A 27,287-nucleotide genomic window follows, 5' to 3' on the forward strand; every position below is an offset into this window, starting at 1 on the left:
AACTCAGTGTCTTTTCTAATAAGCTATTCTTGCAGTAAATATGAATTATATTAACCCACAAAGACCCAGTGGGACTTTTGTGTCACTTCCCAAATTAATTTTTCTCTCTTTTTAACCTTTCCTAAATGATTTATCACCATTTTATTATAATACTATCCTCTGCATTTTGCATTTTTTCAGTGAAAATAATCAATTTTCTTATATTTAATTCACTGATCATGTAGATGTTCATCAAAGCTCAGATTAAAGTTGAGGGTTATTATATAAAAACAGAGAAAACTGGAGAAAACATGACTTTCAGCAAAATCTATCATTAAAGGTGCTGGAGAAATTCGTGACCAATTTTTCATCAGATCTGTCTAACCTCAGTCATAGCCTAAGTATCACAAATCTGTAAGTCTTTCTGTCATTACTCACCTGAATCTCTTGCATTACGGTGAACAATTTCGGCATGCCATCCACTATAAACAAACCGTGTGTTTACAAACCGACCCGTGAGGTCACTCGGGCATCTTCGGAATTTTGTCGCAACGTGCATTGTGGGAAACAGAGGTTTGCGCACTGGCAGTGGCAGTGCAACCATATGGTATTATATGGATGAAACAAACATGCGGAAATGCGGAAACGGCTGGAGGAATATGCATAGAAGGAAGGGAGTTCCTGCCGTTTCTGATCGTGTCTGTTCCAGCTGCCGCTGTCAGGTGGCTCCACGAGCCTTCGCTTCCCACAATGCACGTCGCGACAAAATTCCGAAGATGCCCGAGTGACCTCCCGGCTCGTTTGTAAACACATGGACTTTTTATGGTGGATGGCACTAAGAAATTGTTCTCCATAATGCAAGAGATTCAGGTGAGTAATCACAGAAAGACTTAGAGATTCATGATACTTAGGATATGACTGAGGCTTTACAGATTTGATGAAAAATTGGTCATGAAAGTCTCCAGCACCTTTAAGTGAACATAAACCAAGTGTCTCCAACCACTGTCATTGATCCAACTCCATGGGTTTTACTGGTGAATCAATGTTGTAGAAGATGATGGTGTTTCCACGTTCACTACGGAGCCTCTGAACGTCCAAATGGGTCATATCTGATGACCATGAAAAGATGACAAACTGTATTTTACACCAATTATTTACATGGATTGATAGGACTAATGGATGAACAGTTTAGATCAGTAGATAATTTGGTCTCTGGTGGATGTTTGGGTCTTTATGGGTTAATGGGAGTTTGTTACAAACCTTTTTAGAAAATAGAATGGCCATGTCTGTAAGGTATTATTGGATGATAAATGAATAAACTAATCTTCTATTAAAGGGACCTTGTAGAGTACACATTATAGAATAAACGCTGCTGTGTTTGATAGATTTTAAGGATCATTAGGTGAAAATTCCATAATTACCTTTCAGCGTATTGTAAATCAAATGGTCTGACAGGACATAATACCGCTGCATCTACCTCTTGCTCAAGTTTCCAGGTGCTGGGAAACCCTCCCCCTGACCGTGCAGTTTTGGCCATTCACAGGTGTTTTCAGACAGGTAGGGGGGCTAAATATATGACTGACAACAGGAATTAGCAATGATTGATCCGATTCTGTCAGATTCGAGCTGGGTGTAACTCGACTTGTGTCATGTCTCGACACAAAAGCTACTCTAACAGCATGAAATAAAATCAGCTCATCTCTATTTACATTTAGCCTGTATGTGTCTTCAAATTCTGTAGCTTTAATATTTTTTCTTGCATCTATAGCAACCCATTTATACAATAATCCATATAAATACAACCATAACCTATAAAGACCCGGTGCTGCTTTTATGTCACTTCCCAAATGAATTGTTCTCTCTGTTTAACCTTTAAGTGATTCATCACCATGTATAATATTATTACATTATCCTCTGTATTTTGTGTTTTTTAGAGAAAGTCAGGGATTTTCTTGTATTTAATTTTCTGATAATGTAGGTGTTCATAAAAGCTGAGAATAAAGGTGAGGGTTATTATATATATAAAAAAAGAGAAAACTGAAGAAAAATTAACTTTTAAGCAAATATATCAACAACTGAATGTAAAAACAAGTGTCTTCATCCACTGTCATTTATCAAACTACATACTGGTGAATCAATGTTGTAGACGATGACAGTTTATCCACATTCACTACGGAGCCTCTGGATATCTGACCAACTGCATTTTACGCCAATGTTTTTGACATATTGATAGGTTTAGTGGTTCAGAAGTTATTAAACATTTGACATCAGCAGATAGTTTTGGTCATTAGTGGCTGTTTGGGTATTTATGGGTTAATTGTTTTCAAGAAAAATCCGGAGTGCTCTTTAGTAAAGAATAGAGAGATATCGGGAGGTAATAAAGAGAATGACATACAGCCTGAATGGTCTTGCCCCCCACAAATCTAACACCTCATGTTACCAGTGAATGCATGTTAGGCCCCACTTTAAACGCAGAGAAAATCCACAAATCAAGCCCAATCTGGCTTGGAATGGAATGTGTCCCATTGAGAATACTCACCTGGACAGAGTTTTCCAGCGTTACGCCTGCCAATCACACTGACTGCACTCTCTCGGATGCACGCACAGTACGCTTAGAAACTGAGTGAAAATGAGACGGAGGGAGAAAAACCAAGGAGTGAGAATAGACAAGTGTGTGGTCATGTTTATGGGTTTGGAAAAGCCTGTGGCATTTCCCGATAATCCATGCCAAGCGTGTGTTTGCTGTTCTTTCCAACCTTCATTTTGTCTAACACCATCTTTCTCCCTCTCACTATTTTGCAGATATATTTAAAGGTTTGCTTTGGCCTATGTGGTTGACAGATTGGATGGGGGTTTGAAAGAACACATGCCAAAAGCAGTCGCAGCACAATACTTGAGCCAATTTTGTAGCTTTTTCTGTGATTAACAACTTATTTGATGCTATCTGAATTTTCCTTTTGTGGCAGCAAACACTTTTGGTGTGCCATAATTGTTAGGAAACATAAAGATTAATCTGAAAATTATGCTTTATCCAAGTCAAGAAAAACACACAGTGGGTGACCCAGGCATTCAGTCTGTCGGCATGTACTTAACATACTGTGCTTTGGATTTAGATTTACAGGATGTCACTTCTATAATACAGAACCTTTGACCCTGCACTGACGCGATGTGTGGTGATGGAAAAACTGTGACCTCTCTGTGTCTTCTCACAGGAAGTATACACATTTTCATTAAGGGTAAAAAACAAATGGTGCCAATTAAAATGTTACAGCTAAAGTAAACCACATTATAGTTACCAGATTCAGGGAAGTTTATTCAGACTTTGGTTGATTGCCCCTGGGGTGTCATGACCTAGAGGCTGCAGAGTACTGGAACTAAACTTAATGCTGATGGGAGTGTCATTGAGTTGCAATACAGATCCAAAAATAGCTGCAAAGTCTTCACGACGGGATGTTATATTACTATCAAAATAATGTTAATGAACTTTAGGAGGGTTTACTAATGGCATGCTGATCCAGTCATGGGCCATGTTGTTGACGCAGCATTGATCTCATGTGTCACTTCCTGCAATTAGTGGAACAAACCCAAAAAGCCACTCTCAGACTTGAACTTATTCAGCAGTGAGTCATGCAGATCGAGCTTTGAAAGCTTCAGATTGGGTGAAATGTTCTTTTTAGGGAACCTAACACTACATGGGCTCATACTTAACTATACAAACAGGTGAAAGCTGAGTTAAAGAGGTGGTCTTTTAAAATGGGATTTAAAACAAATCAACAAAAAGCTTTGTGTTAAGGGGGGCTACACAGCTCCCTCACATAAAAAGCCAGTATTGTGTGAGTCATTGCTCTGTTTGGGATCTCAGTAAAACCTAAACAACTGCATTAACATCTGGACTGAACGTACAAAATGAGTTTTCCAGTCAGACAAACACAATGTAATAACTGATTTATCCAGTCAGTCTTTTACATGGAAAAACAAATGTGAACAAAATATTCTTAATAAGCATTCACATAACTGTCAGTTTGTATGTGCACTTAGAGCTGTGCTGTCTTGCATTATGTAAGAAAGGCAAATCTGGAGAAAAATAAACACAATTCATATTTCCCCGTCTGAACAAATGGTTTTAATATGTTAAAAATACTTGACATTCTCTTTTTGTTTGCAAGACTTTGTTTAGCGCACAGTCCAAGAAAGTCTCCATTTCTACTTGAATGTGGAAAAAAAATAAGAACACAGAACAGAGACGAAGGGGAAGTTGATGCATGTGTGTGCTGTGTTGACTCATTTAAGCTGTGACTGGCACAATAACTGTGGCTGCATATGTCAGCACTGTCAGTAAAATGTCAGAGTTAAAAGGCTTGAAGTCTAAAAGTAGAAAATTAAGATGTAGATTGTGAAATAAAAAGATTAATTTCCACATTACACGCTGCATTTGTGCATGTTTCGAGTTATGAAGTATTCTAAATTCCAAATTGAAAAGACATGTAGAGCTTGTCCCTGATTCTTTTCAGCGTCTGTAACTTCTTAAGCTAGGCATGTTTAAGGGTATGACCTTGTCCCCATTTACAAGAGTATCCTGTTACAACCTCCCATCTAGATTATCACTACAGCGCATATACGTAGACCTCCCAGTTTGACACATCTGCAACAAAAACAAACATTTAAGTTTCTCCACTCTAAACTGTTGCCATATTGATTCTTAGATTACCATCAGATAAACACATATACCATCAAGTAAAGTGTGCATGTATTCATCATCTTTGTACTTCTGGTGTTAGCATCTGGCTTTCCACTGCTGCTCCAGGAGGACATGGTAAAGCTAATAATGTTCCCAGCGGTATTACGAAATTAGAAACACCAGGGTGAAACACCAGTCTAAACTCCCTGAGACACACTCTGCCATGTTGTGTCATCATGTCATCATATCTTACATGCCGCTGTATGCTTGTATCTGCCCTCTCACCCCATGTTTTCTTTGTGAGTGTGGAAGTGAGAAGACAAAATCGAAGTTATCTGGCACAAAGTAACAAAGCCCCACTCTCCTAGCTTCCTACAAGGTGTTAAGGATACAGACGGTGAAATAGAGATGAAGATACCCCTCCTTTTTTTTTTTTTTTAACAGCGGCCTTTTAGTGCAAGAAGAACATGTTTGGTTTACTTCCACCGGAGCTGAATCAACTCTTCGAATATGACTGAATAAAAAGAAACACCCCAGGTCATAACAATACAACACTTTTATTGTGAATATATTAGATTTGCACAATAATCAACACCATATTATAAACATTTTTCTGTTCTTTCATTTTCTCTTTTATACAGTAAATAGTATTAGTGTACAAAGGTATACAAAATTTATTCAGGCTAGTCAAGTTCCACAAAAGAATATTTCATGTACAGTATTAAAGCACAATCAGATATCGGAGGGACACGCACATGCCTGCACATAGACACGGGACCCCCGGAGTAAAACACAAGTCAACACGCGACTTTGATAGACAGGCATAACCTGAACACTCAACACCAGTAGGTCACCACGAAGGCAAGATGGAGAGAACTCGGTGATGAATAAGTAAAGACATGGAAACTAAAACTATAAGGTGTCATGCATTACATGTGGTCTTAATGATGAAGTAAGGCTATGCAAAAATTACCATTGGTTTGTGTCGTCTTGAAATTCTCTCCAGCAGACCCTGATGCTGACCACGGGCGTAAACGGCGCCCAAACACAGAACAAGCTCATCCCATGACATTGCAGCGTTTCGACACTGAGCTCTCAGCGTCTGCTTCACAGCACTTATAGAGCAACACAAAGAGGAAACAAGCATAAGGAAGAGAACAGCGAGGAGAGGAAAACAAAGAAACAGTCATTTTGATGTGCTGATCTCATTCACAAGTCATCTTGGCTCCTGAGTCTGGTGATCCAGAAAGGGAACAGAAACAGGACTAATAAAGAGAGGAGTTGGTACACACGCTCAAGTCTGGTTTCGGTTTGTTTTTGACCATGAAGGGAAATTATATTCCTCTCCAATGATCAAAATCACTGGTTGATTCTACAGTTGTTTGGGCCCCATAAATTAAGAGGAACTGCAGCAGATTGGGCCCATTTCACAACATATTACTGCAAAGACTCCCCTCTCTTCTATACTGCAGCAAGCATTAGCATAGAAGCATACATGTTAACAATACATCTCTGATGCATTCAATGCTTCATTCAAATAACAGACTGTTGGAGCTACTATGTAGGCACTGGGAATTTGATGCATCAAATTAATGACAACCAAAGCTGTCAGACCAAGTACAAACATATCTAAAATTGGAATATCCTAATAGCATTTTATTCATATGGGCGCTCTCCGACCTGATCCTTCACTTTAGTCCAGGGGTCTCAAACTCATTTTCTTTCAGGGGCCACATTGAGCCCGATTTGATCTCAAGTGGGCCGGACTAGTAAAATAATAGCATAATAAAGTATAAATAATGACAACTCCAAATTTTAGTTTATGTTTTAGTGCAAAAAAAACATGAATAACCTGAAAAAACTGAAATTTCTTAAGAAAAATAAGTGCAATTTTAACAATATTATGCCTCAACTTATCATTTATTCGTGTGCATTATGGATCGGATCTACAAAAACACTAAACACCTAGTAAATTGTTAAAACTAGGCTTCATTTTCTTTAGACATTTTCAGTTGTTCATATTTGTTGAGGTTATTCACATTTTATTGGTACAGGATCGTTTGTAAATGTAAATATCTTCATAATTTAATCTTATTTTTTGCACGAAAACAAAGACAAAAAATTTCAAGTTGTCATTATTTATAGGCATCATGTAATATTTTTTTCACATCACACTGCAAAGAAAATATGGAGTCATTTTTTTTGTAGGTTTTTATGCTATTATTTTACTGTAGATCATATTGGTCTGTATGTTGAACCTGAAATAAAATAACTGAATAAAGCGGAACTCTAAATTAAAATTCAACAGCTTTGACTGTGGAATTTTTGCACTTTGCAAATTCATCCCACGGGCTGCATTTGAACCTTTGGTTGGCCGCATTTGGCCCCCGGGCCGCATGTTTGAGACCCCTGCTTTAGTCTATGTGAGGTATCAACGGCACCTATCTAGCTAACACCTCAACTCTAATACTGATGTCCTCCCACCTCAGAGAAGTCTCTTAAAATAATCTAGCCTGTGGATTCTCTGTTGTAGGATTGTGTTTACTTGTGGTCCTTGGTACTGTGCGGAGCTTTGGTGTCAGAGTATCAGTGTTGTCTTTAGCTCTGTACTGAGCACATGCTGCTACAATACACCACCTAGTTAGTCACGAAATGCTAATTGAATTTGAGTTTAAAAAAAACAAAACAAAAACAGATAAGTAGATAGGTACAATACATTAAAAACACTCAAACAAAAGGGATATTATCCATAGTTGCACTGGTTGCTGAAATAAACAATCATTACAGCATAATGATTCATACGCAGTAAATATAATAAGCAACAAACAATATTGACAACTACACAAATCAACGCTGTCAGTGAACATACAGTCTTTGAATGATATTCAGTTGGCATAGTGGGACAACTCTTCACCTTCCACTAAATAAATTAGAGAAACAAATGAGGCAGAATTAAAGGGTTTGGTTAGCTCTTACTCTTGCACCATATTAGAATATTAAGGAATATGTATCATGGGAATGAGTGCAGCTGAGCACAGTAAATGTGTCTCTATTTTTGAATATAATGAGGAGGAAATGAATGAGCACCCTTTGGCATTGGAAAATGGAAATGCTGATACTGGAGTTAGAAAAAAATGTCTTGTTGCAGATATTCTGCATACATCCTGGACGGCAGAACTGAAGAGTCTTCTGGCCTCTTGTGAAATGAGATGATGATCAGAGTGTAAGTGTTTGTGTGTGTGTTTGTGTGTGCGCATATGTGTAAGGGTCATGAGCGCTGTGAAGATGTGATGAGCCATAGCAGCAGCAGTTGGAGCCCAAGCATTGGCAAAAGACGTGGGCTTAGGCAAGTCCCTCCTCCACAATCAGAATCGTCTTCCTGTGGGAAAAAAAAATAGTCATCATAAATTAAATCAACATTAAGTTAATAATATTCTGAAATGCAGCTGCTTTAATCATTACCACGGCTACAACAAACACTAATGGAAGGGCATTGAGGTCGTTCATACTTAATTATATCTTCACGTCAAATACCCCATTGCACCGGACCTTCATTTAGCTTCCTTCATGCCCGTGTGTATGTACATGTGCCAGTGTGTGTGTGTGTGTTTTGTATTTGATGGGAGTATTCAGGATGTCCGTGCATGCCAACAGCCCAGGAGAAGAAGGTGGGACTCCTCTGCGTTCAAAGGGCAGGAAAGCCATGTGAAGCTTCCTCTGTTTACTCCAGTGACAAAATGGACTGGCCTGGACACAAACTGCCTTCCTATGAGGGGCTGAGCCAAAAGTAAGGGGGCAGATGGAAAGAGGCAAAGGGATACAACCTACTTTAACTCTGTCAATCTACTTCCTCAGCCATTCATTCCTTTCCCTTTGCTTCCTAGCACACCCTCTTCACAATAGAAGCACGCGTGCACATGAATTAGTTACCCTTTAGGTGTATGATCTACGCCTTTGCAACACAATGAAAGGCTGTGTTCACAAAAATGTGGTAAATAGATTTTTCCAAATATTTAGACATCCTATAAACTGTTCAAAGTTGGGTGGTGATACAATGTTCTCACATATGATTTATCCACCTTTTTCATTTGTTTTACTAATTCAGTTCAAATGAAACAATACGTAAGCTACTATCAGATCTTTTCCATGGAATCCACATAACTCACTTTTTTTCCCATTGCAATTTCAAAACCCTACAAACAGCCTGATGTCCAAATGAGCTTCCATATTTCTGAACTACCAAAAATGTGGCACTGGTGGTTATAACAATTGCTGATACCTGCATATTTTTACATTATTTTGTGCTGCTAGATACCAAAGTCAGTAAAGTTGCTTTAAAACTTTAAACTGCCAAGATTCAAGCTGCTCTCCATCTGTTTGGTGGAAAAAAAATGATGCCAAACAAAAACAAAAACGAGATCACAAAAAGATGTAGCGGTCTACTGGGCAGATGAGCATGCAACAAAGAAATACATTCCTAGCTTTTGTTACAATCTGTTACATAGATAATGTTCAGGATCATTTCCAATTCAAACTAAAATGGTGTGCTAGTGCCACCCTGATGGATCACTATGACTAATAATCCAGTTCATACTCAGTGATAGTACTTTACACAATGCCGCATACATATACATTAACCCATAAAGACCCAAACAACCACCTTTTCAAGTGTAAATGAATGATTTTGGAATTTTTGAACTTGCATGTATTCTGTAAATGCTCGAAATAAACAAATACATAAAAGAACAAGTGTTCAGAGAACGCAAACCTCCGCCAAGCACCCTGAATGGTGTGCATGTGTGGATCGACTATTTCTTTTTGAATTAAACTGTTTCAAGGTTGTTCCATACAGCAGAAAAAGTTGAAGCTTGGTACCAGTCATGTGTATGTCTAATTATATTAAATTCCAATCAATATTTGTTGAGTTATAATGAAAAATGTGTCATGAATGGGATTTTCAATGTTACATGTAAATGTCCACAGAGTCCACATTCCACAGTGGATGTAGACAATTTTGTGCCAGATACAAGATATTGTTATAAGCTATGGGCGTATCAAATTGGAGGATAATCGGAGTCATTTTTAATTTTTTATGAATTTTTGAAAATTGCTCAATGATGAGAGATAGGAAAATTTGAGATTTTGTGACCTTGCTGTGACCTTGAACTTTGGCCTACTTGGTCCAAAATTTAATGGGTTTGTCCCAGGGCCTAGGCCTATCTGTGGGTAAAATTTGGTAAAAATTGTTGTAATAGTTTTCCCGTAAAGTTGCTAACAAACAAACAAACAAACGCAACCAAGCAAACTCACAAAGCAAAGTGATCACAATACCTCTTGGCGGAGGTAATGAATGAATGAACCACTGGCAACCAAAATCATCTACCAATATACAGTGTTTAATAACTTCGGATCCATTTATTCTAACAATCCATGTAAATAATTGGTGTAAAATACAGTTTGTCATCTCATCATCGTCATCAGATATGACCCATTTGGACATTCAGAGGCTCTGTAGTTACCATGGAAACACTGTCATCTTCTGCAACATTGATTCACCAGTAAAACCCATGGAGTTGGATCAGTGACAGTGGATGGAGACACTTGTTTTATGTTCAGTTAATGATATATTTGCAATACAAAGTCAATAAAATTCTCATTTTCTTTGTTTTTCTCTGTTTCTGATATTTTGGCAATGAACTTTAATCTGAGCTTCTATGAACATCTACATGATCAATAAATTAAATATGGGAAAATACCTGATTTTTATTGAAGAAATGAAAAATACAGAGGATAATATTATAACAAATGGTGATAAATCACTAAACCCTGCAAAGCCTAAACCATTAAATCACTGACAGAAAAACCCACTTCTTTAAAACTGGAGCCTTTATTGGTCCTTATGAACAACCAAAAAAAAATGTATTCAAATATCAATTTCTATGTATGAGTTTCAATTTTGTATCATATTTGATACATCAGGTCTCAGTGCTCAAATAATATTATTTTTGAACAAAATTGGCAAAGTTCGGCCTCCTTCCTCATTAATGACAATCATGTAGTGTCACTGGAAAGGCCTCTGGTGAATGAATTCCTCCTGTTCATTGCATGTATCTAATTGTATACATACGGTTTTTCAAGAAAAAAAATATCACACTGATCACGTAGAGGGCTTCAGAACTCATGTATCAAATATGACACGTTTGGCGTTATAGGGTTAAGAAAGGTTAAGTAGAGAGGAAAATTCATTAGGGAACTGCCGCAAAAGTAGCACTGGGTCTTTATGGGTTAAAATGACTTAGGAACATTATAAATCAGGGTGACTGGGACAGGAGAGTCAGTAGTGAAGCTGAATGTGGACACTAACCCTGAAGTCAGCACCAGAAACAAGAAGAGTGATGGTGAGCTTAATGCAAAACCTTTGCTGATTGGACACAAGGGTTCATCCTTGAACAGCAGCCATTGGAACGCACAATCATCAAAGGAGAACGACAGATGAAAAATGAAAAAGGAGAGAAACATAAACAAAGAAGTGATATTGCATGCAAAATTGATGACGCAAAAACGCTACAGTAAATAAAAAGAATAAGTCAAGTATGGATTCGAATGGAAGAGCAAGCAGCCAACAGTGCTTTAAATCTCTACAGAGAGTGTAATACTGATGAAAACCAGGCTGAAATTGACAGAAGCCAACTGTGAAGCATCACTAATAGACCTGTTTCCAAAGGCACATGTGTGGTTGTGGCTTACATTTTCATTGTTGTCAAAACACACGTCCGGCCCTTTGCGGTATCTGGGGTTCTGCGCCAGCTCACATGGATCTGGACCTTCAGCTGAACAGACGCTCAGGAAAATACAATTTATTCCTACCAAAGCACTTCTACAACTTTTAAAAGAATTAATTAAATGATGTGCTAACGTGTAACTTTCCTGCCAAGACGCCTTATGAAATTCATCATCAAAACTCATCACCCTTGGCCACAGAAAAAAATCTGATTTATGATGATTTCAGATATGAGCCAATCTTATGTTAACATTTAAGAGATATTCAAATGAAAGATCTATTCAGGACTTTCCTAGAAATAATCATACACACTACTTCACATTAGCATTATAGAGCGAGCGAGCGCAGACTATCTCTCCACTGTCCCCTGTAACCTTAAAACTACATTCAAGTGAAAAGATTTAGAGTAATCGTCACCATTAAGTCATGTCAAGAGGAGTTACAGGACGGTATGGTTATATCGCACGTGTGTATGGGATGCCCTTATTAGCAGTGGGACCCCCTTGTTGCAAACACATGGTAACCTCCGATGATGACACTTTTACTGTTTGACCAGCAGGAAACTACATTCAAAGACACATCTGTCAAACAGATATACTCAGCACACGCACACACATACAGTATGTGCGCACAAACACACCCGCTCTCAACCTTAATTCAACCTGATGGCAGCACGCAGCCCAGATGAATTTAAACAAAGAAATCTAATCCGGGCGTAATGTAAGACAAGCTTTCATATGCTGCGGATCTAGTTTACTGTTCACCTGTGAACATTTTGGAGGGACCTACTGCAAGTTCCTTAGGTGTGTGTCCTTGTATTTAAAGGTTAAAGCTCTGCTGTCATATGGGTGATGGATGGAGGGTTGGAGAGCCAAAGGGAAGTGTTTGATTTTTACGAGTAAAGTGAAAGGATACAGGGTTGTTCTGCTTGTCGTAGTGGCCTGGGGTCACATGACAAGCATGTTGCCTTGGCATCAGTAATCAGGAACACTAGATTGGTATTTGGCAGCTTCTCAGCTCGATACATCCTGGAAAACACAATCACATGCAAAACACATAAACACATGCGTCTTCAGAGGGTATTCACTATATACACCTGTATGTAGCTTCAGTTTACATGATGCAAACAGGCTATTCTATCCGATATACTGCATTACTGTCTATATTACATCAACAATTCAGAGTTTTTCCTCATTTTGGGATTTGCTCTTTATGGTGGTCATGAAAGTTTCTGTGTCTACATTTATTAACATTGGGGAGTAAAGCAGCAGACACATGGGACTCATAACATTCAGTAATTACAGCCATATTTTAACCCCCTCAGACAGCTCAAATTGATACAAAAAGGAGGTTAGAGCAAAGTAAATGTGCAGTGGTGTGTGAATGTGTATATTAGTGAGTTTGAAGTGTAGCCAGACACTGAAGGAAGAAAAACAGATAAAAGAGCTATTCTGCTTCCCTTCGCAATTCCGGTCACTGACAGATCAAGGTAATCTGTGTCTGATCAAAACTCATCAGAAAACAGCTGCCTGAAATCAGGCTGGAAAACAGAAAGAGGCCAGGAAACTAACACTATTCTGGGTCGATCCCCACAGACTATTAAACAGAAGGATGTCCATGGAAGAAGATAAGCGGTGGAAAATCTTTAATGACACAACCCATTTAAAGTGTAAATGGACATTCACACTGATATAGGAGCACATAAACGCAACACAACAAACATACCACACATTTAAACAACATGTACCTGGAACAGTTTCCACAGTCCAGGACACCTGAGTAGGATCTTTCATCATTGTCAAAGAAGTACTGAGTCTGCTCTGTGATACAACTCTCTTTGAACATGGCATCTGGTATGTCTTCATCTCCTGACTCCACTGGGAAAAAGCAAAAAGGATAAATATAGAAAACGTGTGACAATATGCTGGGGGGAAATTATACAAATTAAAAGCGACAGGCAGATAAATATGGTTTTAGCTATTTAAGTAAAAATGAAGGTCAGATTTCACATTCTGTTTTAGTTGCTTACCTGCTTCTAGAATGTTGGGAAATGTGAGACTGAAGAGGAGCTGCTGCAGTATTGACCTTGACAAACAATGAAAAAAAAACAAGTTGAGTCACATGCATGACTCAGCGCACCATCTTGAACAACTAATCGGTGTTTAATAACAGCTGCACATCCATCCCAGGTTAGAATCACTGGTGATGTAAATGTCATCTATTATGAAAGCTGGTGATATTCCTGTTGGACAAATAGTGATACAGTAATGTTGTGTAACTGCCCTTGTCCTACACCGACCCAGTCATCTTCATCCCCTGATACTATGCAAGCCTTCTCACATACAAAACACCTACCTTAAAGTACAAACAGAAGCACCAAAAATACAGAAAACAAACAAAGCATATAACAAACATTAACACGCTCTCACCAGGCTGCGCTGGAGGCCCACCAGCCAATGCTCAGCAAGTCTGCAATGGTAGGCTGGAGAAGGACAGGAAAAGAAAAAAAACATTTGAGTGGAAGAATCTGAATTTTATGAATGATAATGATGTTAAAAACAATTAGAATGCACAACAGTTTGGAGACATACAGTTTAATTACAGTATTTCATTCAGAGTATCTCATCAGTTTCTATGTCTAGCAGCAAAATATAGAGGGAGTTGCTGTAGATGCATATGTGTGTAAACTACAATTATCTTAGAGACAGCTTGTGAGTGAGTAACCTACCACATAGACAGAGCGTGGTCCTGCTGCAGCCTTGCTGTCTTTCTCTGGGTCACAGACAGACTGGTAGTCATATGTCTTATTGAAGGAGTACAGGGAAGTGTTGACCAGGTTGATCATCAGCACAGGATCCACTTCACCAAAGAACTGACCTATCTAGACGAGTTCACACACACAAACACAAATAGAAACAGTAGTCAGTGGATGCATGGCAGAAAAAAAAATCTTCTTTTCCAAACCAAGAATCATAGAGTTCATGTAATCTGTTCTTCCAGGAACAGATAAAGTTTCCTTCACGATCCTAGGGTCTAGTCCAGTGTTTTTCAACCTTGGGGTTGGGACCCCACATGGGGTCACCTGGAATTCAAATGGGGTCGCCTGAAATTTCAAGTAATTGATTAAAAAAAAAAAAAAAAAAAACAATTTACTAATAAAAAATATATGGTGAGTTGAGAGAGACAATCCCAATACATAAAAGACATGACAAACTCTGAAGATGAAACTGAAGCACTGTGGTACTGTTTATCTTTCAAATGTTCATTGTGGTCAGTTTAAGATGCTGCAGCTCTTTCATAATTACCTCCACCAACGAGGTTATGTTTTTTCTGGCGTTGGTTTGTCTGTCCATGTGCAAGATAACTCAAGAAGTTATGGATGGATTTGGATGAAAATTTCAGGAAATGTTGATACCAACATTTCCTGAAATTTTCATCCAAATCTGTCCATAACTTTTTGAGTTATCTTGCACACGGACACACAGAAAGACAGACAGACAGACAAACAAACATGGTGGTGGTGGGGGGTGGGTGGGGGGGCACTGATCTACCTTGGCGGAGGTCTGTGCTCTCCAAGTGCTTTTCTAGTTCATAATTTGAGTTATTGTTTTTTCAGTATTAATTTGCAGCCTTCTAAATACAAGCTTGACTGGCTATACATATCCTGACCAAGGAAAATCAAAATTAAAAAACTTAAATGTCATCTAAAATTAACATTTATTTGCAACATAGTATAACAAACTATTTCACGATCAAAACCAAATTAATTTTAGCATTAAAAAAGTCTCTGTTTTGAATGTCTGGGGTCACCAGATGATGTTAAAATGGGGTCACGAGCCAAAAAAGGTTGGAAACCACTTGTTTAGTCAAAGGGGGAACATGTGGGAAAAGTACAGTTACAATAATTATGTGATAGGTGAAGATGTGCTGGATGAGCAGTGGGGTGTTTTGTTCCCTTGGCTGTGTAATTTTAACTGGATGAACATATATAGCACATGAAAAATGTTTAATAATGTGTTATGCAAAGAAGAGTGGCACAGCTTTCAAGGTTTTGATAAAGGGTTTCTAACTATAAACTCTCTTGTACAGCTGACAGACTTTTCTTTTTTCAGCACAAAGAGAGTCCCAAAGGACACTCCATCGATCACAAAATGTAAAAAATGAATAGGATGTCCTCATTCAATGCTGAAAGTCCATAAACTATCTCAGAGATCGTGACATATAACAGATCAAAAACAGCAGATGTCCTGTCTTGACTGACATAAAATGTTTCCAACTACTCTGTATATCCTACTACTGACATACAGAGGCCTGTAAGAGTGGAGTTAGCCCATCTGAGCTGACTTCTCACATACACGGGGGGATTCACTTCACTACAGCTCCCATGACTGACTAAAACCCACCAGTACCTTCCCTTTGATCCTCCTCCAGTGGCTTGTGCTTTACTTTACTGCAGACGTGGATGTGCTGCTGTCCTACGGGTGCTTTCACACAGCTAGCATCCACTTCTCATATCTTAGCTGAGTCATGAGCCCTTGATCTGACCTCCTTATGTGATTGATGAAATCCCCCAACACAGGTAAGATACTTAGATACTTACTACATAGCAAGGTTAGGAAATATGAAACTTTTCTGACCATATGGCTGCAGATGTTCCATTATGTGATCGTAAACTGACCATTTGAAAAAAATAGCCAGAGGTAAGGGTCCTACATAAGTGAAGACATACACAGTTATGACAAGGTAAAGACAAGAGTTTATCAAAACTTACCAGTGTAATATATTCATCTTGATTCGACATGAGAAGAAACCCTCCATCATCCAGGATCACACAGTCTACTTGCTGCAGTTTGAAAAGATACACATTTCAGGCAATTATAGAAAAAGTGTGAAGCTCCAAAAATCAGTGGCAGCATTTACCCCTTTCATTGCATAGCAGTCACTACAGCGGACAGCGATTCTGCAGCTGTTCTCTTGTATATTCATGGGTTTTGTTGTTTTAGTTGCATATCAGCCAACACAGTGGACACTTAAGCACCATTCCAAACACTGCAGTCCATACCATTACTGTAACTTTGCTGTTCTTGATAAACCTGATCTGCAGTAACATGTTTTAGTGTAAATCAATTGCTAATTGTTATTAAACTGTAATTAACAGTTTTCTTGAACAAAAAGTTTTTTTGTTTTTTTTTTTGCAAATTATCTCCATTAAGTGAGTAATAACTAGTATTAGAGTACATCAAAATGTGAGAAAGCATCTGATTAGTGGCATTAAAATGTTTTTATTTCATAGTTTTCACACAGTATATCACTTTCTGATGATGGGTTTTAAATACATGTTTCTTTGCTGCATGGTGTCCAGCTGAGTGGACATTTTTGTAACTCCATGAAAAATAGGCTCATAAAAAAATTCATTTGCATTGTTTTTTTCATTCCTAAAGAGGAATAAAATCACTCAAGAAAAAAAAAAAAGACTAAGCTTCTCATAATTCATGCATGAAAGGGTTAATATAGTCACAAGTGAGTAATAACTAGTAGTAGAGTATGTTAAATGTGAGAAAACATCTGATTAGTGGCATTAAATGTTTTTATTTCATAGTTTTCACACAGTATATCACTTTCTAATGATGGGTTTTAAATAAATGTTTCTTTGCTTAAAAAATTAAATGCACGATGTCCATCTGAGTGGGCATTTTTGTAACTCCATGTAAGATAGGTTCATAAAAAATTTTAAATTGGATTGTTTTTTTCATGGCTAAAGAGGAATAAAATCACTCAATAAAAAATATTAACTAAGGTTCTCATAATTCATGCATGAAAGGTTTAATATAGTCCTAATGCTGATAACACAGCTGGGGTGTGAGACAAAGTCCCCACAGTTAAGTTAAATCCCTGCTAAACATGGGTGGAATTGATATGTACTTATAATATTGGACTGTACCTTATCATTCCGTAGACAACCACAGATTTCATCCTTGCACTAAAGGAAAAAAAACAGACAAAATGAAAGGTTCTTTACTGTAAATAATTAATTAAAGCATGAAAAATGTAATGTGTACAACATAGTGGTAATTACATAAAGAACTTACATTCAGTTTTAGTGTAGCATTCATGAAAGTGTTCATCCAGAAACTGACATTGAGTTTCACTCCCACAACTACAGAATGAACCACAACACAGACAAATGTTCAGCTTTAATGACATGAATTGGATTTTTTGCCAGCTTTGCCACACTAAAAAAAAAAAAAAAAAAAAAAAAAAAAAAAAATCTATTGTTGCAGTGTTAGAAAGACTGACCTGCTGGTTTAAGTGTGACTTCGTCAATAGTGAGATCCACTGCTTTACTCACTAGGATACCTGATTCAGTAATGGGCTCCCTACTCTCTGCTGCAATTGAAAAAAAATACACAAGGGAGACGAAAGAGTAATCATAGCAGTTTCACTGAAATCATGGATAACTGTAGAAGGGAGAGAACATTTTTGAGTGTAAATCACAGTTTAAATAGGAACAATCATGAGTCATTATGGGGAAATTCCAATCATTTTTAGCAGGTTGTAATTTATCTGAGTAGAGGGGAGTGTGAAGCCAGTACATGTGTTAATCCAGTCAAGTGTAAGCACAGGCACATTACACTGGACGTCGCCTTTCCTGATGTCTGTTAGACAGATCAGTGGAGATAACAGGAAGTATACGGGGAGGGGGGGGGGGGGGGGGGTCAGTGCTGAAAGACACAGCAGGAAAAGGAGAAGGATAAAGAGAGTGATATCAGAGTCCTCAGAGTGTGATCTTTGCCAGTAGGATTGGGATGACGTCCAAACGCAGAGAGCTGGATAGGCCCAGCGCCAGACCACACGGAAGATGCTCATGCACAAAAATGTGCGTATACATTCACATGCTCAACCTCTCCACAAACTTACAGTTGAAAGATGGAGCAGTGAAAATATAAATTTCATTGTCCAGGGTCCTCTTGTAGAAGCTGGATTCATATGTCTCGGGATTCTCAGTCCACTCTTCCCCAGCACTGAAAACATGAATACAGTCACATAATATAATAAATGGCACATTAAAGGCATAAACAAATGGGAAAATGTGTTTAATATGTCTGATTTTTTCAAATATTAATCCATCGCCAAATATTCTCACCCAAAATTTAATATATGACAGGGTTGTGATCCAATAAAAGCAATAATCGATTGTATTTTATGTTTAATAGTCAGGGGGAATATACATTTATCATAGGCTCTAATGTTGCATTCTGACCAAATGGAATCCCCTAATGTATCCCAGATAAAAGTACCGTAACAGCAAGGAAACTGAAGAGAATGAACTGTATTTGGCTGCTGCATCTGTGGATTTGACCCATGTCTTGTGCTGGCCTGGCAAGCTCTGGGAGTTCAGCTCAAAGAGTCTAATCTTCCATGTTCTGGAGAATAACCCAGCGGAGCAGGTGAGTACAGCAGCCAAAATCACTCAGCCTAAGAGTATTACAATCTGTATCCATTTTCATCTCACACATTTACACCACCAGATAGCTGGGCAAAGTTTGCTGTGCTGTTTAACAACGCCAGAGCTGTCGCTAAAAGTGAAACTGAGAAGAAATAGAGAGACAGTACCTTCTTGGATAGACTCTTGTGATTCCTCCATCTGTGGCAACAAACCTGGCCACAACGCCATCCCTGAGAACGTGAAAAACAAATCAAATCAAATCAAACCATGAAGAAAATATAACATAACAATAAAGGAAAAAATACATATTTTCAAGCACAATATTGCCTGTCTGTATGATCAAGCTACAGAGCTACAAATTGTTTTATTTCTAGAGTTACTTGTCTCTTTATGCCCTAATGTTAAACAGATACTGTGCAGTGCATGTAATGATGTGTTCGATTATTTTAGACAAGTGGGCACACCATGAAAGGAAACACAGTGTTGTAATTATTCTATTTTCCAAAATACAGCATATGTTGGCAAAGTTCAGTATGGCTGGGTGTGATACACATTTTGTACATTGCTTTCATCATGTTTCAGTGGTTACACACAATCAAATCATCCAGACTAAAAAGGAAAAGACTTCAATAAGTTACTAAATTGTGCATGAAATAAACATGAGCTTTGGTACTCCACAGCAACAGCATACAGATGTAACAGATTTTCATATGAATAAAAAAAACAAACTCCTTTTTGTATAACATTTAAGGTAAATATTACATGGTACTAATACTAAAAAGCACTCACGCTGTCTGTTCACTCCAAACTTTTACCAGTTCAGCTGTTAGACCAGCGTCTAGGATCAGACGACTCACAAGGGACACATTACCTAAAAAGCAAAATTCATTCTACACATTCAAAACATTACATTAACAGGGAAAACACAATGACAGCCTGCTCTACGTTACTATCATAGCATTATAACTTGAACGTTGGCAGTTTTAATCCCAGTAGCTTGCGGTGAAATTAGAGCAAGAAAAACAAAATAAATAATATATCTGGCTGGCTTATGAGTTATTGCTGAAGTGCCGCTGTGCAAGGCATTAATCCAGCACCAGTTCACTGGATCTGTTCCCTGGGTTACAGTACAGAATACTGGATCAAAGTGATTAATTGTATAAAGGTAAAAGTCAGGGCATGAAAAACAGCAGGTATGTTGAGCCAAATCTATTGCCTGGATAAATGAAGGGGAAAAAATGATCTCATGGCATTTGTCAGGAAACCATCCAGCAGGGAGACATGTTTTTGTAGGTCCTCTCTGAGTGAACATTAGACAGTCAGATAGCAGGAAGTGCATTGTGAGGTATTGGCTGTTGTACCTATAGGAGATGCGATGCCAAGACGCTGAGCTCGAATCATACTGACAAGAAGAGTACATTTCAAAAAGTAGGTTTCAAAGTATCCGGAGTTTTAGAACTTCCCTGGAGGTTTGTAATCATGACCATAACTTTTTGTAAACTCAAGACCCAGTAAAAATATATTGCAGCAAGACCAGGGCTGTCAAAGCCCAGGTATGTACCTTGACCTTGGTTTAAATGGATCAAAGCTACATAGATCCATTAGCTGGATGGTGTTGGTAAGCCATACCACGGGTGAGATCCATTAGATGATGACAAATCAAACATCATGAGTCACTGAGTAGCATGACAGCATCGGCCTTCTAGGAAATTCAGTCGATGAGGCTGATGTCACCCTGCTTAGACCATGCTAATCTAATATCTAAAGTCATGCTCTGACCTTCGGATGCTGACCACTGTGAAAGTAGAGTGAAAAATTCCACAATGACTAACAACAAACCATACCGTGCATGTACATATACACATATACACATATACACAAACCCCTGCTTTTGTTTCTGCCCACATACTGCTGCAGTGCATTCTGTATATTGATTAGGTGACATTAAGTGAGTCAGTAGAATTATAATACTGATAGGAGCGCAAACCATGCAGCAAACTGACATCACAACTACTGTATGAGTCAATTGAAAAACAGTGGAAGAGATGCATGACTCACATGCATCTGGAGTGTTCCTATCAATGTACTGGTTGAAGTCGAGGAGAAACTGGGTGTTGTTGTCTGACAACTTCAATTCTTTGCAGTAATCCCTGAAGAAACAGTATTGATCATTTTCAATCTCAACCCCATGGTTGTTCCTATACAGTGAGCGTGGGTTGTACAGTAGCATCGGGGGTCACTCACCTTGGAGCGATGTAGGTGTAACCAAACTCATCAAACCTCTCCAGCTGTATGGTTTCCATGGCTTTATAAAACAAACAACACCTGCTATAAGCTCAGAGTTTATCACAGATATTACACAAAAGCTTTAGGTGATGAAAGTGATGTAAATACAGAAGAATTTGCACTATGAGAAGACGGCGTGAATCCAAATATTGTACTTTTAACACATGTATGACCATATTGCACATGAATATAATAAGATATGTCGAGCTAAGAAACCACACACACATACACACACACACACACACACAACAAACTAGAGAGATATGAGGTGATGGATTAAGGTACAGAGTGTGGCTGGAAGGGCAATGAAAACACGTAAGAGAATAACTGACAGATAAATACTTGCCTTCTTGACCTGTTGTGACCCCAGACAGAAACGGATAAAAAGAAGACAAAGTATGAAAGAAAGAAGAAGGCTGATAAAAATCCATTCATCATCTGACAAATGATGTCATACCTTGTAAAATATTATGAAAATTGTAAATATTCCCCACAGTAGGTAATAAAAAGTCACAGTAATGACAGAATATTACATACAGTACAAAAGATAAATACTGAGAAATGAAAGCTTGAAAAAGGACTGTGAGGGGGAGCCACATGGACGTGTAAGCATAATGATAAAAAGCAAATTTCTTCCAATTCTATGCCTTGTCTGCCTTGACTCTGGAATTCATTTAATATACTGTCTGGTAATTCTTATCTCATAAATGACATGACAGGCATCATTGGCCATCATTCACTGGTCTCTTAAAATCAAGACAGTTTGGACATTGCCTTTAAAATATATTGAGTCGTGTGGTGCAGTCTGCGAAAACAATTACTGAGCGCTGAGTTTCCTGGGGTCATGGAAATCTGGTGCAGGATGAAACAATGTCCTTCACATAAAACGTAACAGGCAGATTCATTGTCCCTCCGTCTCTATAGACTGGGCAGGGTGTCTCGATGGCCAACTGCTTTTCACACCATACACTCTTTCTCTTCGTTTTTTTTTTTTTTTTTTTTTGCTTTTTGTTTCTCTGTCACCAGCTCCTCAAGTTTTGTATTAGGTCATTTCTTCAACACAAACAGCATTCCTACTAATGGTGCAAAAAAAAATCTATGTTCATCCATCACTCCCTTGGTCAGTCCTTCTGTATTGTAGCAGGAGGACATGTGGCTGCAGGAGCAATCTACTGCAGGAAAGTGGTAAGATGAATCAAGGTATTGGTGGTCTGTCTCCAGCGTGAAACTCTAGATGGCTGAACGGAGAACTTTAGAGTCCCAAACTCCCTATCGGAGTGGTCTGTGGCAGCAAGGCATGGTGTGTTACTTTCTTTAACAGGCCTGTAAACGTTCCGACAGCCTTTATGGCGCTGTGACAGACTCGTTATGGCAGAGAGGGAGTGATACAGAGGACGAAACACTCAGTCAAAATCTCATCTGTTGGAATAACTGCACCATTAGCCGTTTATGCTTAGTGGCGTCACATCAAAGTTATAAAAAGTCAGCCAAAGCCAGATGGGTATGTGCTGAATTCATTGGTTTTCTACTAATTATATCCCCTGTTCAAAGCTGCCATCCACCCATGCATCTATAAAATCATCATTAAGCATTCATTCTCCGTGTCCATCCATCCATCACTTACATACACTACGTTCTGTATGAAACGTAACCATGCAAGCATTTAGGGAACAATTGTGCATATGCAGTAAAGTGCATCACATGGTAAATAGGAAAACAGGGAAAACAGAAGAGTACTTGCCCCAAGAAGAAGCTGTAAAATTCCAGTGTAGAAGCAAGACAGGAGAGAAAACCTCATATCAGAGTCAAGGAAATTGGACAAGAATTGAGAAAGGAGTAAATAAAGCACGTGTGTGTATACTGATAAGTTTTGTCCTTGTGATTTATAAGCGGCTATTATCTATAGTCAGAGCAGTAAGGAACAGCAAGCAGAGTGCATCATACAGTCAGAAAGCCTTGGGAATGCAAATAGAGAAAAAATGCACGCCAAAGAAAGAACAGAAGGGAGTAGCGAGACATATTAAGAGCTATAAGAGAGAGAGGTGAGGACAGGTTTACTGATTAGATTAGATACAGAAAAACACAGAAACAGACAGAGAAAATAAGCCTGTCTGCTTTGGTTAGCCTATTACACCCATGAAATATATTAGGATAGAAATCATTGTCCTAAAGAGAGGCAGGCTGAATTGGGAGATAAAATTGGGCCAGTGAAACATGGTGAAAAAAGGTGCAGTGCAGAAGAAAAACAAACGTTTGTTAGGAGAGGCGATAATGAGCGGGGAGAGTAGGCGAGGTTTGGTCTTTTTCTAAGCAAGACAGAGGGCCAGAAGAGGGGAGTAAAGAAGAAGAGAAGAGCAGAATGTCAACAAGATCAAAAGAGCCAGAGAGCTTGGGCTGGGTCTGAGAGAAGAGTGTGTGTGTGTGTGTGTGTGTGTGGGGGGGGGTATGTGGATGTGTGTGGGAGTGAAGAGCGACTGACCAGTGGGTTACACTACAAAAGAAACGCACACTGGGGATCCGCTGATCTGAGAGGCAAATACAAAGGAGTGGTTTTGGTTTGAGTGAAGAGCAACTAATACAAAGCAAGTGGGGATACTCGGAAGAAAAGTACTGTAAGCATGGGAGTTAGCATGAGTGTGTGAAGTTCATACTCACACATCGCCTGTTTCATGTCATCCCCAAGTTTAGCTTGAATGAAATGTTCACTGTATTTGGGCAGCACGAGGGCCAGGCTGGAGAGGAAACGCATTAAAAATTGATCATATATATTTATGCAAGGCCAATGTGGGTAATCAAATAGAAATTATTAATATTGTGCTGATTAATTTAAAGCATGTAGTGTTTGTTGATATTTTTTATTATTCTAAAATACCCTGAAACAAAAATGAAATTCTACTCAGATAAACCCTGAAATTAAAAATAATTTGCTATATATTCAGTAAAATGCAAATGCAAATATAGTGTGTTTTGCTTCAACTTAGTAGAGTTTGATGTTAGAAACTAGAGTGACCCCTGTTGGCCTGAGTAATACTATCCATCAACTGGAGGGAGTCAGTGAGGGAATGTTAAGTGGAAAAGTGGAACTACTTCTAAAGGAGTGTATTAGTTGGTGTGTCTCACCTGTAGTCAGTTCCATTAACTGGTGCAAATGTGTATGTCCGAACTCCTCTATCTATGTATCTCTGCAAAAGATGATAGACAGATGTTAAAAAAGATGAGGTTTTAACAGAGATAACACCCAAGAGATTCTCAGTATCCATTTTAACTCTTTCATGCATAGTGGTCACTACAGTAGAGAGCTATTCTACAGCTGTTCTCTTGTAAATTCATGGATTTTGTTGTTTTAATTTCATATCAGCGAACCCATTGGACGCTTTTGCATCATCCCATACACTGCAATTGATAACATTACTGTAACTTTGCTGTTCTTGATAAACCTCATCTACCATGTTTGAGTGTAAATCAGTTCCTTGTTATTGTTATTAGACTGTAATTAACAACATTTTTTTTTTTTTTTTTTGCATATTATCTCCATTAAGGGAGTAATGACTGCTATTAGAGTATGTTAAAATGAGAGAAAACATAAGATTAGCCGTATTAAAATGTTTTTATTTCATAGTTTTCACACAGTATATCAGTAAATACACGTTTCTTTACTTCAAAAATTAACATGCTGTCCAGCTTAGTGGACATTCTTGTGACTCCATGAAAATTAGCTTCATAGAAAAAATTTAATTGCATTGTATTTTTTAATGCCTAAAGAGGAATACAATCACTCAAGAAAAAAAATCTCAATGAAGGTTCTCATAATTCATGCATGAAAGGGTTAAATACAAGAAAATGTTTGTTTGTTTGTTTGTTTGTTTGTTTATTTTGAATTAGCATTAAAACCAAATAACAAAAGGATTATACAAAAGGAAGTCCAACATTCGAAAAAGAGTGGGCTGAAGTTTAATTTATAATCTCCCACCCCCTAGATGAAAACTGATTTATAGAGACTATTTGCAGCTCAAACACTATGCAATATCAGTACTGTGTAATAAAAGCTGCTCTTAACCCATAAAGACCCAGTGCTATTTTTATGGTAGGTCCTAAATGATTTTTATTTCTATATTTAATATTTCTTGAGTGATTTGTCACCATTTATTGTGAAATAATCCTTTGTGTTTTGCATTTTTCCAGTGAAAATCAGGTATTTTCCAATATTTAATTTACTGATCACAACATAGATGTTCATAAAAGCTCAGATGAAACTTGAGCAGAACAGAGAAAACTGAAAAAGTGACTTTTTCAGTCAAATAGATCATTAACTGGACATAAAATAAGTGTCTCCATCCACTGTCATTGATCCAACTCCATGGGTTTTACTGGTGAATCAATGTTGTAGAAGATGATGGTGTTTCCATGGTATTATGGAGCCTCTGAACGTTCAAATGGGTCATATCTGATGACCATGAAAAGATGAAAAACTGCATTTTACACCAAATATTAACATGTATTGACAGAATTAGTGGATCAACAGGTACTAACCCATAAAGACCCAAACAGCCACTGGCAATCAAACGTATCTACTGATTTAAAATATTTAATACCTATTGATCCACTTATCCTATCAATACATGTAAGTAATTGGTGTGAAATGCAGTTTGTCATCTTTTCATGGTCATCAGATATGATCCATTTGGATGTTCAGAGGCTCTGTAGTTACCGTGGAAACACCGTCATCTTCTACACCATTGATTCACCAGTAAAACCCATGGAGTTGGATCAATGACAGTGGATGGAGACACTTGTCTTTATGTTCATTTATTGATATCTTTGCTGAAAAAGTCACTTTTTCTTTAGTTTTCTCTGTTTCTGATATAATATCCCTCAACTTTAATCTCAGTTTTTATGAAAATCTACATGATCAGTATATATAATATATATAATATATGGGAAAATATCCGATTTTCATTGAAAAAATTTTAAATATATGGGGTAATATTATAATAAATGGTGATAAAACACTTAAGAAAGGATAAATTGAGACAAAAATCCATTTGGGAACTGCCACAAAAGTAGCCCTGGGTCTTTATGGGTTAAACAGTTTAGATCAGTAGATGGATTTGGTCGCTGTTGGATGTTTGGGTCTTTATGGGTTAAACATAATATATATAGCGTAACTTGGAATATTTAGAACGCAAAACACTAGTCGACCATTTCGTAACATTTGAGAACATCTTTGCAGCATGACTGCAGGATACACAGCTGCAGAACAGGAAGATGAAATACCTCTTCAAACAAGTCATAACAAATTTAAGGTTTGTGCCGTGCAGTGCGTGAGCTACATCTACCTGCTGCAGTGTGTGTTTTTTCTTACCTCATCCTGGGTTTTCACCAGAGTCTGTATCGTACGTTCACCTGTCTCTCCATCAATCATCATTCTCCTGATCTACAAGGAGAGACTCAGTCACTGGATCTGATTTACTTGGTATGAAAACATATTATCAAATCCATACAAACAAGTTAGAGCGAGAGAGTAAATTAACTATAGGGGACTGATTACGGTAGTTTTCTGGTATGACATGAAACATCTGGATTGTTTTATCTGTTTGTATATCCACCTTTGAATATTTACTTTAGTCTGTGTGTATGTTTTTGTTTACGTCAGGGGCTTTTTATCCCGTGCGTACTTTACCTCCACTTTGATGTCATTCTCCAACTCAGCATCCAGAAAGTCCAGGGTGACAGGTTCCTGGAATTTAGGATTCTGTGGAAAGCATAAATCACGTTAGAATTCAATTATCTGCACAAACAAACCAAGCGATGAGAATAAAACAGCACTTTCTTTGGGTTTATTTCTAAGTGCTTTACATTATTTCAGGTATTTGGATGGATGATTATGCAATAACATAGTTTCATATCACTCTATAATCTAAAGTAGGCTGAGTTGTTATAGTAAAATATAAAATGCAGTTGTTATTCATAGATGGAGACAGAGATTGGGCCCTAACATGGTAATAATCAGCCCAAGAAAAGCATGCTAAACCTTAATAATCATTTGCAATAATGACAAATCACACACTCTAATTATCTGACCAGCAAGGTTTTTTTTTTCAGTATTAAGAATTAAG

General features: G+C 37.9%; 1 protein-coding gene across 6 annotated transcripts in view; it reads right to left on the reverse strand.

Annotated features, from left to right (window-relative positions):
* Positions 1 to 7,884: 7,884 nt before the first annotated feature.
* Positions 7,885 to 27,287, reverse strand: part of LOC115420620 (voltage-dependent calcium channel subunit alpha-2/delta-1) — a 69,497-nt gene continuing 50,094 nt past the window's right edge. Inside the window, exons 19-41 of one of the 6 annotated variants that reach the window (XM_030135997.1) lie at positions 26,852 to 26,923; positions 26,534 to 26,605; positions 24,292 to 24,353; positions 23,827 to 23,903; positions 22,913 to 22,924; positions 21,518 to 21,526; positions 21,130 to 21,190; positions 20,944 to 21,035; positions 19,675 to 19,756; positions 19,053 to 19,115; positions 18,357 to 18,460; positions 17,736 to 17,825; positions 17,528 to 17,595; positions 17,380 to 17,418; positions 16,210 to 16,281; positions 14,167 to 14,319; positions 13,868 to 13,920; positions 13,468 to 13,523; positions 13,186 to 13,315; positions 12,354 to 12,466; positions 11,405 to 11,487; positions 11,022 to 11,101; positions 7,885 to 8,036 (exon numbers count right to left, since the gene is read on the reverse strand). In XM_030135997.1, coding sequence (XP_029991857.1) covers positions 8,000 to 8,036; positions 11,022 to 11,101; positions 11,405 to 11,487; positions 12,354 to 12,466; positions 13,186 to 13,315; positions 13,468 to 13,523; positions 13,868 to 13,920; positions 14,167 to 14,319; positions 16,210 to 16,281; positions 17,380 to 17,418; positions 17,528 to 17,595; positions 17,736 to 17,825; positions 18,357 to 18,460; positions 19,053 to 19,115; positions 19,675 to 19,756; positions 20,944 to 21,035; positions 21,130 to 21,190; positions 21,518 to 21,526; positions 22,913 to 22,924; positions 23,827 to 23,903; positions 24,292 to 24,353; positions 26,534 to 26,605; positions 26,852 to 26,923 — 1,680 coding nt within the window. In that variant the 3' untranslated portion in view covers positions 7,885 to 7,999. Of the gene's footprint in view, positions 8,037 to 11,021; positions 11,102 to 11,404; positions 11,488 to 12,353; positions 12,467 to 13,185; positions 13,316 to 13,467; positions 13,524 to 13,867; positions 13,921 to 14,166; positions 14,320 to 16,209; positions 16,282 to 17,379; positions 17,419 to 17,527; positions 17,596 to 17,735; positions 17,826 to 18,356; positions 18,461 to 19,052; positions 19,116 to 19,674; positions 19,757 to 20,943; positions 21,036 to 21,129; positions 21,191 to 21,517; positions 21,527 to 22,912; positions 22,925 to 23,826; positions 23,904 to 24,291; positions 24,354 to 26,533; positions 26,606 to 26,851; positions 26,924 to 27,287 lie in introns of those variants that run through there. The other 5 variants (XM_030135995.1, XM_030135996.1, XM_030135998.1 and 2 more) reach the window with 5 other exon arrangements.

This window comes from Sphaeramia orbicularis, chromosome 6 (assembly GCF_902148855.1).
Source record: "Sphaeramia orbicularis chromosome 6, fSphaOr1.1, whole genome shotgun sequence".
Lineage (NCBI taxonomy): Eukaryota > Metazoa > Chordata > Actinopteri > Kurtiformes > Apogonidae > Sphaeramia > Sphaeramia orbicularis.